General features: G+C 45.4%; 1 protein-coding gene across 3 annotated transcripts in view; it reads right to left on the bottom strand.

The window, feature by feature from the left end:
- The window catches only part of LMTK2 (lemur tyrosine kinase 2), a 75611-nt gene extending 65280 nt beyond the window's left edge, over positions 1–10331 (bottom strand). The window contains exon 1 of one of the 3 annotated variants that reach the window (XM_061402174.1): positions 9950–10331. In XM_061402174.1, coding sequence (XP_061258158.1) covers positions 9950–10031 — 82 coding nt within the window. In that variant the 5' untranslated portion in view covers positions 10032–10331. Of the gene's footprint in view, positions 1–9943 lie in introns of all 3 variants that reach the window. The other 2 variants (XM_061402172.1, XM_061402176.1) reach the window with 2 other exon arrangements.
- Between the last annotated feature and the right edge of the window lie 4379 nt (positions 10332–14710).

Genomic DNA, 14710 nt, shown 5'->3' on the forward strand with positions numbered 1-14710 from the left:
AAAAAAAACTGAGTTTTTAAAACTGACATCACAGTGGTTTCACTTTTGGATAAGAGCAACTTCTCTCTCAAAAATCACTAGCCTAGATGCTTAAAATCAAATTCTTTTCTCCTAGGTAAGGCATACATGTTGCAAAAAAAAAAAAAAAGTCCCAAATTATCTGTACTAGTGTGTGGGTCTATGATGTCCTTAATCAAACCCAACTCATTACACAGTTGTCACACTGAAGCATTCTGAGAGAGAGTTTTCTTTCTTTAGCTCATCATATTTTGTACATATCAATACACTCACAGCAAATACATTAAAATACATCAACAAGCTTAAAAAAACAGTCACCTGTTGAAAAATATAAAATGGGCTACAAATATGAAGCTATTCCAAAAGAATCCGGCTGAGAAAAACTTTTTTTTTTATAGTAAAGTGTTAATGACATGGTTATCACACCACATCGCTGTCCTGTAGGTCGAGAACCAGGGGCTCTCACACGGCGTGCACACGCGTCACCCGGGGAGCCGGGAGCATCCTGAGTTCCACCTGCCGAGTTTCCCTGCTGGTCTGGGCTGCAGTGGGCTAAGACCCAGCAGGCCGGGGCAGGCCCATCTGCACCACGAGGCACTCAGCTCACAGCACTGGCAGCTGACTGTCAGGCCACCAGCTCACAGCTCTTTTACTGATTACTTATGCAGAGTATTTATAAAATGTAAAGAGGTTATTATTTACACCGCCTCCCAGAGAAAGGGTTAAAATTACAGAGGAAAAGAAAAAAAAGGCCTTTGGAGTGGTAGGTGGTGTGTGTTCTGCCCTGAAGTTTTTACATTCCTTTGTGGTTATAGCACACATAACTTCTCACAGGAAGATTCTTCAGAACAATATTCACGTACGGTGATCAGGAGCAGAGATCTCTTCAGATCTTAAGTGTTGACATTAATTTTTTAATTTTAAATTGTTCTTCCTTCCTTGAGTCTCACAAGCTCCCCAGGTTAACAGGTTCCTATTAAATAACTGATATTATCTCGCCTCTAGTAGAAGACAGGCTTCCCAGGTGGCTCAGTGAGAAAGAACCTGCCTGCCAAGGACACACAGGAGACGTGGGTTCACTCCCTGGGTCGGGAAGACACCCTAGAGGAAGGAATGGCAATCCACTCCACTGTTCTTGCCTGGGGAGCCCCACACACAGAGGAGGAGCCTGGCGGGCGACAGTTCAGGAGGTCACAGAGAGTCAGGCACGACTGAACGACAGAAAGCGCGTGCAGCACGATCAAGCATTTCGTGTTGTGCGGCTGGAGAAATTACCACACAAGTATTACAAATGCAGATTTCTGGGCCAACCTCCAGAATTCCAATTCAGCTGGTGCATCTGGGGGCCCCCAAATCTGCATTTCTACAAGCACCCAGCTGATCTTGACGTAAATGATTCTGTTTTATAAAAACAGCTTTATTTTTTCCTGAAACATTTTCAGCTGAACTGATACTATGGCCGGGACTGATATCAAACCAACGGGGGCCACCAGGCAGGTGAAAAAGGCCCACGTGAACAACATTATAAATTTAAAGCTGCTCATGCTGGGTGACAGGCACATGATGGTTCGTTATATTCTTTATTCTACTTCTGTGTTATGTTTGAAATGTTCCATAATAAAGAAATGAAAAGAAGCCAAAAGCTCTGTAAAAAGATCAAAGCAAGGCTCCAGCCCTCTGTGCTCTTCAAGTGACTTGCCACTGGACATTTCATCTGAACTTTCACCAATTAAAGGTGTTGCCTATAATCCCGTTCAACAATTTCCAAAGCTGATAAGACTCCCTGAAGTAATTCTAACTGTAGCCTTAAGCTTAAAAGGTTTCCCTCATCTTCTTCTAGATGAGGCTGCTCTTGGAGAGAGTAAATAAAAGCTCCCAACAATATTTGCTCTAAAAATAAAAATAACTTCTTGCCAGTACCATTATACCACAAGCACGGGATGCACAGTATTGACGACGGTGTTAAAAAAGTTAAAAGGCCGCCAAGTGACAGCGTCCAACACGCACAGGGTCACCCCTCCCTAGGAGGCCCCTGGTCCCGCCAAATCCCTCGCTTGCTCTCTTTTCCCAGCACCTGGCATTAGGTACAGGAAGCAGAGGATCAAAACCCTGTTATAAGCAGTAGCAGTGGGCAAATCCGGGGCCCAGACCCCGGTTTCTAATAAAAGGAAGCCCTAGAGACGTGGACCGGAGCAGGGGAGCCACAGCTTCTCACAGGGCCGGAGAACAAGGAAGTGCTTGGAAAAAAAAGATGGATGTGTGTCTGCAGGACATAGGAGCCAACTGAAAGAGCTCCCAACGGCCCATTTAAGCAGCAAAACAAATACCAGTATCGAATTATAACCCAAAGTGTAAAAATCAATATCCTCATGTGCATACTGATATAAATAACTGAACAAGGAAATACACAGGGAAGAACAGTTAAATCTCCTACACAGAATCCTGAGTAACTTCCATAGATGCTTCTCCCTCAAGGAGGTGGCAAATTGCTCGCAGGGGCCGGGCACATGTGCGGTACAGAAAAGGGCGTGTGTGACTGGCAGAGGCGGCAGCCGACAAACAGCACCTCAGCCAAGGGGCCAGGGCCCATCGTCGTGAGAGCACATACCCTTGACATGACGTGATGATAACGGTACTGTCACTCTGCGGGCTTCCTCCCACACAAACACAGCAGCCCAGCCTCATCCTGAGAAAAACATCAACACGCACCAGCTGGGGGGATAATGCTACAAAACACCCGACCAGTACTCCGCACGGTGTCAAGATCACCAAAAACAGGGAGCAGACTGGAGGGGCCCAAGGAGATGTGACGACCAGACACACGTGGGATCCCGAAACAAGAAAAAGGATGTCAGGGAAACAGGAAAGAAACCTGATAGAGTCTGGGCGCTGGTTAATAATCGTGCATTAGAACCAGCTCCTGGTTGTTACAAATGTCAAAAGGGAAAACTGGACAAAGGATACACAGAGACTCTTTGTACCATCTTTGCAACTTTCCTGTAAATCTAGAATTGTTCTAAAAGAAAAAAATTTACAACTAAAAATAAAACAACTATAAACGGCCTCCTTCTGGGTGAGGGACAGGGCTGGCTGAAGGTAAAGTTAAGAGAATGAGAGGCTCTAAGCTGACACCCTCTCGTCTTAACTCATGGACACTTGAGTACTGGTCTGGGGGAAACAGTTCTCCAGCACCACCTTCATCAAACTTCAGCATCACCCACAAACTTCAACTAAACATGAGATACCATGCAATTACGAGCAATACTGAGGCTTGCAATCCAGGTGAAGAGACAGGACTTAGAACAGGTGGTAGGAAAAGTCACGTCTGACTCTTTGCAACCTCATGGTCTGTAGCCTGGCCAGGCTCCTCTGTCCATGGAATTCTCCCGGCAAAGAGACTGGAGTGGGTTGCCATTTCCTTCTCCAGGCGATCTTCCTGAACCAGTGATCAAACTCTGGTCTCTTGCATTGCAGGCATTCTTTACCATTTGGGCCACCACGGAAAGGCGGGGGGAGAGATAAACCAGGAATTTGGGATTAACACATTCACACATATTTAAAATAGATAACGAACAAGGACCTACTGTAGAGCAGAGGGAACCCTACTCAATATACTGTAAGAAGCTAAGTGGGAAAAAAAATCTGAAAAGGAATAGCTCTATGTATAACTGAATCACTTTGCTATACACCTGGAACTAACACAGCATTGTAAACCAACTACACTCCAATTTCTAATTTTATTTACAAAGGTGGTATTTGATAAATGCACATGGTAGGCTTGTACCACAAACCCAAACCTTTTTTTGATGACACAGCTCACCAGTAAGTTTTCTCTGTATTTCTTCCATTTCTTGTAAATTTGTTTACAAAATCATACAAATGCATTCGTGTACCAATGTATTCTATACCTTCACGAAAGCCAACATTAAGGATGAAATGAAAATAAATATAAAAGTTCCAATGTCAAAAAAAGACCAGTTTTCATCCTGCATCCCCTGGAACCTCCTGCCCCACAAGGGGACACTCTAGGGGTTCATTAGGGGAGGTAAACACTAAAGTGTTAGTTGCTCAGCCGTGTCCAACTCTGTGTGACCCCATGGATTGTAGCCGTCCAGACTCCTCTGTCCAAGGACTTCTCCAGGCAAGAATACTGCAGTGGGTTGCCATTCCCTTCTCCAGAGGATCTTCCCGACCCGGGAATCAAAGCCAGGTCTCTTGCATTATAGGTGGATTCTTTACCATCTGAGCCACCAGGGAAGTCCAGCAATCACTAAGCCTGGGCAAAGAGGTCTTAGCAGGGAAATTGGGGTTGTAGAGAGGTTTAAAAGAAAAGAAAAGACAAAGAGATGACAGCACCTAAGACACACATGGGGAAGAGTCAGGCACCTGCTAACAGAATGTGAAGCACTGGAAGACAGGAATCGCAGCAGCATATTTTGCAAACGCTGAGCAGATCAGTTTAGCTAGTAAGAAAGTGCCGTGAGGGGAATTCCCAGGCAGTCCAGAGGTTAAGACTGCCCCATCCACTGTAGAGGGCCCAGGTTCCACTCCTGGCCAAGGAACTAAGATCCCACAGGCCTCTTGGCGCAGCCAAAAAAAAAAAAAAAAACCCGTGATGAAGTGGGGTGAGCAGAGGCCAGGGCAGCAGAAACCCAGCTGCAATGACCTCCCTGCCCAATGCTGCCCAAGCAGGGGCCGTAGGCTGGAGGCCGGGGGCTACCCAAGCCCCACCCCAGCACAAGGGGTCTGATGTGATGGTAACTCCAACCTTTTAAAACAAACATAACATAGTAAAATGAAAATGTGCCAAGCTGCCAAAAACAAAATGGAAGGTTTACCACCAGCCGGCTGAAGCCCCAGGGAGGCAGAAGGGGAGCAAACCGCTCTTATGCAGCCAAGAAGAAACGGCAGAGGCTTTCAGAGGAGGAAAGGCGCACACCGGGCTGTGGGTTCAGGCACCTGAGATGTTTGGCATCAGCTGTTCTCATGTTTCCCCACTTGAATCACAATAAAGTCAAATGAAATTCGCAATCTCTGCACTGAGCTAACCTCTGCACAGAACCTTCTTGTGAAAGATTGAGGTTATTTTTCTGATATGACTGTTCTCTCTGTGGCAAATAACTGTAATGCCAAGGCATGGTTCCAAATTAGTCATTCGCTACAATTTAAAAATACTTCACTCCAATATTTTGCCCCGACACAGATTTCACTGCATTTCCTCAGGGTTCTTACAGTGTCTTCATATGAGGAGTCACAGAAAAATAGAGATTTGAATCGAAAAACCACCTCAGATAGAGTAGTCTGTTTTCTACCAGGAATGCTTGTCCAGCTTCTCCTTTCTATAATATCCCTTTCCCCATGTCTGAGTAATACATAAAAATTTCCGAGTGAAGCAACACTAGAAGCCTGCAAACACACATGATTTTAAGAGTGAGTGAGTGAGAGAGAAAAAGCAAGTCTGTCACATTCATCTCTCCGAATGACATTTTCTAAGGGGAAACCTCAGCCCTGGGCTGGTCCGAGCACAGCCCGGGTGAACCTGCTGCCTTCACGGATGCTTTCTGCGAGTGTACAATTTTTGTTTGGGATCAAACCAACTTAGATCACCCGCGGTTCCTTTAAATAAGTTAAAACCAGCAGTCGTTCACATCCAAGAGCTTTAGTCATCTTGACATTCAAAAACAGGTTTATTATATAAAAGAACACTGATCCAGATCATCTTAAAAATTTCTAGCATAATTCCCCAAGGCTGTGAATTTCAAGAAGCAACAACACCAGCCTATAGATCATACTTCAGTAAGCCAGATTTCTCTCTAAAGGATCTCATCTTCACCCATCACAACTTGTTATTTTGAGAAACAAAGACTTTTTTTTTTAACATCTGTAAGTTTCAGGCACTCCATGTTTAAGCGGCTCCCATGCTGAGTTCCTTCTTTGACAACAGCGCCTACCATTAGTCAACTCTATGATGACCCACCAAATCTACAAAGAAATCTACGCTGTCAAGGGCCTGACCTGTAGCAGACATGGCTACCCTGTGATAGCAACTCCTTAGGTAAATATCATCACTATCCCTTTTTAAAAAGTTGAGTGAGTACTAAGAAGCTCGGAGAGGTCAAGTGACGGGCCAAGGTCTTAAAAGCTATTAAAGTGGCAGAGGAAGGTCTCATACCCAGACCAACTCCAAAGGCCAAGTTCTGGCTGCAGGACCTACTCCTCCTGTGATTGGTACTCCCAACCAGGCTGAATTTTACTCCCAACCGGGCTGAAAAGTTGGATCCTTTTTATATGCCTGCCTGTGGGACTTTTTTGAGGACTTGTCTGTTTAACCATTTCAGAACCCTGGGCATCCCCTACGTGACATTTACATTACAGGGCGGTTTATTATTATTATTATTAAATATAAAGCTGCTATCTCTATACCCACAGGAGATACAGAGGGCCCAAGGATTCTAAATTTCAAGAGAACTACATCAACAGTTAGCAAAACTGCAGAGATTTGATAACTTCAATGCTGATGCTACAAAGTTGCTGGCCCTATTTCCTATTACTAGGCAAATAAGAGTACTTATTTAACCCCAAAGTATCACGAATTGAAAGCAATTAACAGCATTTCCAGCCTAAATCAGATCTCAAGCCGCACAGTCATGTAGACTGACAAGAATCTGCACGAAAAATCTGCTGAAAATAATTTTTCTCAGAAGCTGTTAAAACAAACAAAAATTCATACTTTAAAGAGCACTTCCTTTACTTCAGAAATCTTTTTCAAGACACAAGCTTGTTTGTTTAATCTAAAATAAAAGCCCAGGTTTCACAAGCTACTGTTTAATCAGTAGCTGAGTCCCACCGGGTTCACAGACTTCTGTGAGGTCCTGTATCTGGAGCTGCTAAAAGCTTCCTCTGTGCTCTGTGACCTAACATGCCACAGAACAATGCAAGTGGGTTTCCCAATCTCACCACTATCCTGGTATTAATAACGAGCGGTGGACTCGGAGGAATGCCTCACGTGTACCCGATCTTTCTTTACGATGTGAATTCAGAGTCTTGCAAAAGGCACCTAAGTATTTTCCAAGAGAAGAAAGGTAGGAATGACCGGACTGTAATCTTAGTTTGGTAACTGAAGTGCTTGAGTGTGTCTAAAAAACATTCGGTAACTGAAGAGTGTGTGTAAAAAACAGTGGACTTCCTCTCTTTACATAAGCTTCCTAAGTGAGGACCAGCTCTTGCAGAAATACGTATTCTCAGAAAAGGAGCCCCCCCTACTGAAGAGAGTGTGTGTGTGTGTAAATAACAGTGGACATCTTCTCTTTACGCAAGCTTCCTAAGTGAGAACCAGTCCTTGCAGAAATACAGATTCTCAGAAAAGGAGCCCCCACCCCAGGGAGGACATAAGGGATGTTAAGTGATAAAGAGATCCACCGCCACAATTCAACCAAGAAATGCCTTCGTGCCTGATGGCAAAGGCAATCTGCATATTCACAAAGCTCACCATGACCGATGGGTAAATGATCTTTTTTCAACTTCAGAATCTAGAAACAATTTTGGATGACAAAGAAATCTTTGGATAAACGAGTTTCGATTTAAAAGCCCAATTTTAATTAACCATCTCATTTCCCCATGGCAAGGGCTAAATTGCAAGTACTTTTTCAAACCTATTGTTGATAAGCCATGCTTTCTCCAAGACACTATTAACTAGTTAGAACTTTAAGCAGCATTAAGATCAAGGGGGCAAAGACCCAACACAGTGGATCTACTCGAAATCTGAAAGTGGCCAGACTTCCCTACGTAAGGAGTACAGGCCCCCAGTTAATGAAAAGCTTTAAAAGTTACTGTTTTCAATGTTTAACTGTTTTTTTATCTCCCATGTATGTTCCAGAGGGCTTCTTCTTTCTTGATCACCGAGCTCAAAGGTTTCTTTATTTCTCTTGATCTAATACATCTTGGTCAAGAATCCATCTCCATTACAAATATTAAAAATCTCTTTTGAATGGAAATACAAACTCCCAGATCTATGTGAGATTGTGCTTCTTTCCCAATAATTTAACCCGGGCAAGTACTTGTCATCCATATGCTGCAAGTCTCACCATAACACCCTCCAAGCAACAAACACGAAGGGAAAATCTACAAGAGCTGTTATATGTCACCAAATAGCTCTTTATGTTTTTTTTTAATGCCAAGATTTGATATTTATATTTACAGATTAATTTTCCCGATTGCTGTCTCACTCCAACAAAAACGTCAATTTTTTTACTCATACCTCGATAAAATTTGAAAAGAAGGGAATAAAATACATGTTAAGAGATTTATAGGCAGACACATTTCCAAAGGTTCCTACATAGAATCTGTTCTCCAAAATATGTAAAAGTTCGATGAACTGCAAAGTCATCTGGACACTTCCTGAATCCCTTCTGCATCCACATTCTTTACCCACTATCCTACTCTGCAGCTAATTTTCCATTTCACCATGAATATCTTTCAATATCAACATTGACATTCCTCCCTATATTCTTTTATAACTTCCCAGGTACTTTCTGGGACTCTTACCTGGGCTGCCTACACACTCCTCATAATGTTCGCTCCTCTTATCTATCAGATCAGAAAACAGCATTCACCTCACAAATATTTGATTTAAGGCAGTGGCTGAAATTTAGTGATACACTATATGTTACAATGATAACAGTTAATACTCCACTAAAGGGCACTCAATGACATGACCTGGTGTGTCTCTGGAAACAACTGTATTAGCTTCCATTGTAGATGTGCTTGAAAAATATGTCTTTACTAGAGACAGTACCTTCCACATTCTGTACCCAATTAACATCATTCTAAAATAACTCTTGACCTCAAGAGTATTGTAAACAGCTAAGAGACTTGATATGGTAAAGCAGAAAAATCACACAAGTAGAGGAATCTAAGACCTTGGTTTTATTTGTGGCTCCACCTACAATTTAGCTGTGTCACCTTGGGTAGGTCATTGGACCCCCAGGGCCTCACTATCTTCAATTGCAAAACGATAAAAATTGGACTAAATTTTCTTTAAGGCCTCTTCCATCTCTAAAATTCCATGATTCTGTGAAATTTCAGTCTCCTCTCAATCCAACGATCAGTAGCAGCAGATAACAGCAAATTAGCCTAGATTATTTTTTTCCTTAAAAGAAAATTATCCAACTTGATATGTTTTCCTGGATTGAAGTTTTATAGGGAAAAATAAACCACAAACGAAAACGATGGAAGAAAAATAAAAAGAAAATCACACACTGACATAGCTAAAATAGAAACTTCAATCACCCCCTGGGCCTTTTTGTCAATAGTTATTCAAAGGCTGCTACTCTAATCACTGGCTTCCTAAAATAAAGATATTTATAGAGCTGCTTCTTTCTCATCCCCAGAGATCCAATTCTAATAAAAAGCACAGCGTTTTGAAATCAACTGACAACTTCGGAAAGAGTTGCAGGGAGCGAAGGAAACTCTGCGAAGCTCTCCAAACTCATTTGCATTTAAAAGTACGATTAGGGTTAAGAAACGGTTCTTATTATAAAATGTGAGGGGGGGGGGGGGAGCGCAGGAGGCAGGTGACATCTGGGGAAGGAAGCAGAACTGCCGGGAAGCGAGGTAGGCTGAGGACCTTCGGGCAACAGGTCCAGAGCCGGGACCGCAGCCTACCCCGGGGAGGGGCTGGGGGCTGCCGCCCGGCTAGCAGCCTTCCCGGAGCCCCATCCGCAGCGCCTCGCCCCCGCTTCGGCCCTGGAGAGGCAGCCCGCCCCCACCTCACGCCCCTGCGGCAGAACCTCGCCTCAGCATGGGCTCCGCCGGGCCTCCCGCCCCGGGCAGGCCCTCCGCTTCCTCGGCGCCGAGGCCGGGCCGGGCCCGCCGCCTCCTCCCCGGCCGCCCCCCGCCACCGGCTCCCCGCCCCGGGCCCGCTCACCTGCACCTGTTTGCGGAAGTGGCGCGGCCCCGGCGCGGCCCACGGCCAGGAGCAACAACAGCAGCAGCGGCGGCGGCGGCCCCGGCATCTCGCCCGCCGCGCGGCCCCGGGGGCCGGCTCTCGGGTCGCCCTCCCTCCTGTCCGTCGGTCTGTCCCCCGGTCGGTCCTGCCTCCCTCCGCTGCCTCAGCGGCACCCGCGCCGGCTGCTCTCGGGCACGCGTCGCTTCGGCCACACCTCAGCCCGGCTCCTGGTCCGCGCCCACCGCTCCGACCTCGGAAACACCATCCTTCCCGCCCGCCCGCCTGCCCGCGCCGCCGCCTCTCAGCAGCAGCAACGGCAGCCGCTCTGCAGAGCCGCGGGCCCCGGCGGCCGCGCTCCCACCGCCATGATGGGCTGCGTCATGTGACGTGGGGGGGGCGGGGGCGGGACGCCGTGATAGACAGCCCGTCCCGCCAGTCGTCAGTTCCACACCGGCCCGGGAGACCCCGCCCACCGCCCTGGCGGAGGGACGGTGGCCGCCGGTGCGCCCCCTGCAGACACAGGCGTCCATGGGCAGCAGGGGATGCCAGCAATTATTAAAAAAAAAAAATTTTTTTTTTAAAGCTAAGTATAAGAAGACAATGAAAAACATCCAGAATCCGTCCTGAATTTTTTTCTCAGTATTTTAAAAATGTGTAAAAATAGGCCCCTTTTGTCTTCAGCCTTTTTTACTCGTAATAGGCGTTTTAGACTCTTCTTAGGTTGACCTATTCAGCTTTGGGCTTTTTTATTTCAGTTCGACAAGAATAGAATTCTGTCTCCCCTCGCGCCCTCTAATTCGGCTCCTGAGATCAAGATATTCCCCTTGACAAGAGTGCCCTTCCTGTCCTTTCTTTGCCACCTGGCACACTCCCTTTCCAAGGTGGAGACTCACCTGAAGAATACAGTCATCTAAGGAGGCCTCTCCCAACCCCAGGAGAAATGACTGTCATCTCCTAGTCCCCACTGCTATCCCGGCTGCCAGGCTGTATGGTTCCGGCGACTGTAAGCTCCCTAAAGACAGGAACAGTGCATGTGTCAGCTGTGGGTGCCTGGCATCGGCAGGAGGCCTGGCTCCAGGAGGCATTCTCTACAGGAGTAGTGCCTGGCCTGGGTGCCCGCCTCTCCCCACCAAGAGACAAGGCCCAGCCAGCAGGTGAGGAGAGACCATCCTGCCACAGAAAGATGAGAGAAAAATTATTTTCCAGGTAGAAGTAACAATGAGCAGAAGCTTGGAAGCTGGGAAAATGCTGGGCTTTTCCAGAGAACACACTCATAATCCAGTGTGTGCATGAGAGGGACTGACTTGAATCTTATCAGATGGGGCACTACCAACTGGCTGCAGGGGGGCCGCCCCAGTTCTCCGGACGCCTCAAGTCCATCTTGAATGCCAGCTCTCTGCGGTGCTGATCCCTTGAGGACACACAGACCATGTCCAGGGAGTATTTGTTGGACATATAAGGCAAGACAATAAACACCTAAGTAAACAAATAGCTGGAATGTGGAAGTGCTGGGTTAAAGCATCCATGGCTGTCTGCTGATCTGTATGTGCAAAAGGAAAGGAAGGCAAAGGTCGAGAAACGAGACACAGTCACCTGTTGTGCTTCTACTTTCTACTGGGATCAGGAAGCTCCGGACTTTGAGTTTCAGGGAGCTGGCGAATGCTCACGCTGTTGTCCCGGGAGGAGTCCCTGGATGTGTTCACAGCAGTGCTGGCCCAGCCAAAGCCCTGCCTCATAATCTTCGTTGTTAGTCATAATTAAAGTGTGTTCCAACCACAACACATCAGATCACAATCCCAAAGCAGGTTTCATTATTATTCAAGTGGCCCAAAAGTTTTTTAGAAAACGTGTTTCCTTTCCACTTCACAGAAGAGGGGTTAAGGTACACATTCCTTGGATGGTGTCTAATGGAAACCTTTACCCAACAAACTACCTCACTGCTCACACCTTTGCCCAGTACTTCTCTTGAAGTCTTGAAGACTTCCAGTTAGAGAATTTACAAAGCAAATGAGAACCTGTTTGCTTTGTTTAATTTCCTCTAGGAGTCACAAAACAGCCTTTGGAACAACTTGGGATTGGATCCCTAAAATGAGGAGCCATGTCTTCAGCATTCCTAAGGCTGTTCTCCCCTGCGTCCAGTCCTTTCCAATGTTTCTTTTAAGCCAAGCCACCACTTGAATGACTACACAGCCATTGTCTGTCCTGCCGGCAAGCTCAGGCCGAGGGCTGGATTCATGGGATATAGATTTTGTTTAGTGCTGCAGAAGCGTGCATCTCTGGGGATCTGACATTCAGCAGGTACCCCAAATGTTTGCAGGGCTGAACTGGGTTGAATGGGTGAATCCAGAGGGTTCTGGCAGTGGTATCTATAAGGGTCCTGTCAGTTCAGTTCGGTTCAGTCGCTCAGTCGTGTCCAACTCTTTGCGACCCCATGAATCGCAGCACGCTGGGCCTCCCTGTCCATCGCCATCTCCTGGAGTTCACTCAAATTCACGTCCATCGAGTTGGTGATGCCATCCAGCCATCTCATTCTCTGTCGTCCCCTTTTCCTCCTGCCCTCAATCTCTCCCAGCATCAGAGTCTTTTCCAATGAGTCAACTCTTCGCATGAGGTGGCCAAAGTACTGGAGTTTCAGCTTTAGCATCATTCCTTCCAAAGAACACCCAGGGCTGATCTCCTTTAGAATGAACTGGTTGGATCTCCTTGCAGTCCAGGGGACTCCCAAGAGTCTTCTCCAACACCACAGTTCAAAAGCATCAATTCTTTGGCACTCAGCTTTCTTCACAGTCCAACTCTGACATCCATATATGACCACTGGAAAAACCATAGCCTTGACTAGACGAACCTTTGTTGGCAAAAGTAATGTCTCTGCTTTTCAATATGCTATCTAGGTTGGTCATAACTTTCCTTCCAAAGAGTAAGCGTCTTTTAATTTCATGGCTGCAGTCACCATCTGCAGTGATTTTGGAGCCCCCAAAAATAAAGTCTGACACTGTTTCCACTGTTTCCCCATCTATTTCCCATGAAGTGATGGGACCAGATGCCATGATCTTCGTTTTCTGAATGTTGAGCTTTAAGCCAACTTTTTCACTCTCCACTTTCACTTTCATCAAGAGGCTTTTTAGTTCCTCTTCACTTTCTGCCATAAGGGTGGTGTCATCTGCATATCTGAGGTTATTGATATTTCTCCCGGCAATCTTGATTCCAGCTTGTCTTCTTCCAGCCCAGCATTTCTCATGATGTACTCTGCATAGAAGTTAAATAAGCAGGGTGACAATATACACCTGTCAGTGGTATATAAAAAGATAGAAAATCCTAAGTGTTGGTGAGAATGTTTAGGAATTGAACCCCTGTTCTTTGCTGATGGGAATATAAAATGGCACAGCCGATTTGGAAAATAATCTGACAGTTCCTCAAAATATTAAACATACAGTCACTACACAACCCAACAAATCTATATATGTACCGACTATAAATGAAGACATATGTCCACATCAGACCTTGTCCACTGATACTCACAGCAGCGTTATTTATATTACTAAAAGATGGAAACTACACAAATGTCCCTCAACTGAAGAATGAATCGACAAAATGTTATATCCTTGAAGTGGAATATTATACAGCAATAAAAAGGAGTGAAGTGCTGATACATGTTACAACATAGAGGAACCTTGAAAACATACGCTTAGTGAAAAGAGCCTGTCACAAAAGTTCATATATTTTATGATTCCATTTTTATAAGGTATTCAGCTTAAGCAGATCCATAGAGATAGAAATTAGGTGTGTGACTACATAAGGCCAAGGCAAGAAATGAGGATTGACTGCTAATAGGTATGGGGTTTCTTTGGGGGCTGTTTGAAATATTCTAAAATTAAATAATGATGATCATTGCACAATTCTGTGAATATACTAAAATCAATTTTAAAGGAGTAAACTTTGTGGTTTGTGAATTATATCTCAAAGTTATTATTAAAAGCAAAGGCTACATATACTAAAAATCAATTATGTTACTACATTTACTGGTACGTATGCTTCGGGGTTATTTACATCTATCATAGCTATACAGCAGAAACACGACATAACACTGTACTGCTGCCCACTTCTTTCCAGCTCTGACTCCCGTGCTGTCATGCCTGTGGCTTGAGTATTTACACGACGGAAATTGGCAAACAGTACCAATCAGAGCTCTCTTCCCCCTAGAGAACCCCTTGTTACTGGTCTTGCCATAGGGCACCTTCCATAAGCTCCCTATGACTGCCCCTCCCTGACCCGAATCCTTCCTGTAGCTGCATTACTGTAACTCGGCTCTGAGCAAATAAAGAGACCACACAGCTTGGAAGTCACCTCCTCCTAGTCCTCCACCACTGAAACAAAGGCCACGCACCTTATCCCCAGCCCTCCTTCTAAATGCCTTTGTGTGACATTCTCACCTTTTGTTGCCTTTCAGATCCTTTGTCTACAGCTGAGTCAGGGACAGCTCACCGGAAGTGGTGGCCATTCAGAGCCTAGAGTCACCATCCATTTATGGAGGTGGGGAAGGGCACCAATATGGTAAAATGAATGAATGAATAATGCTATCCACAAGATAAGTTACAGGATTTATAAAAACTACTCAACAGACAGTGAGGTTCAGGAAGGAGATACCACTTTAAAATCACGTTATAAGCATATTTTCCCCCAAGCTCAACAGGGTGAATGCCTTCTTGTGGAAGTGAGTTTTACTCACCAGTGACTTATGAATCACTT

Source organism: Bos javanicus, chromosome 25 (assembly GCF_032452875.1).
Source record: "Bos javanicus breed banteng chromosome 25, ARS-OSU_banteng_1.0, whole genome shotgun sequence".
Lineage (NCBI taxonomy): Eukaryota > Metazoa > Chordata > Mammalia > Artiodactyla > Bovidae > Bos > Bos javanicus.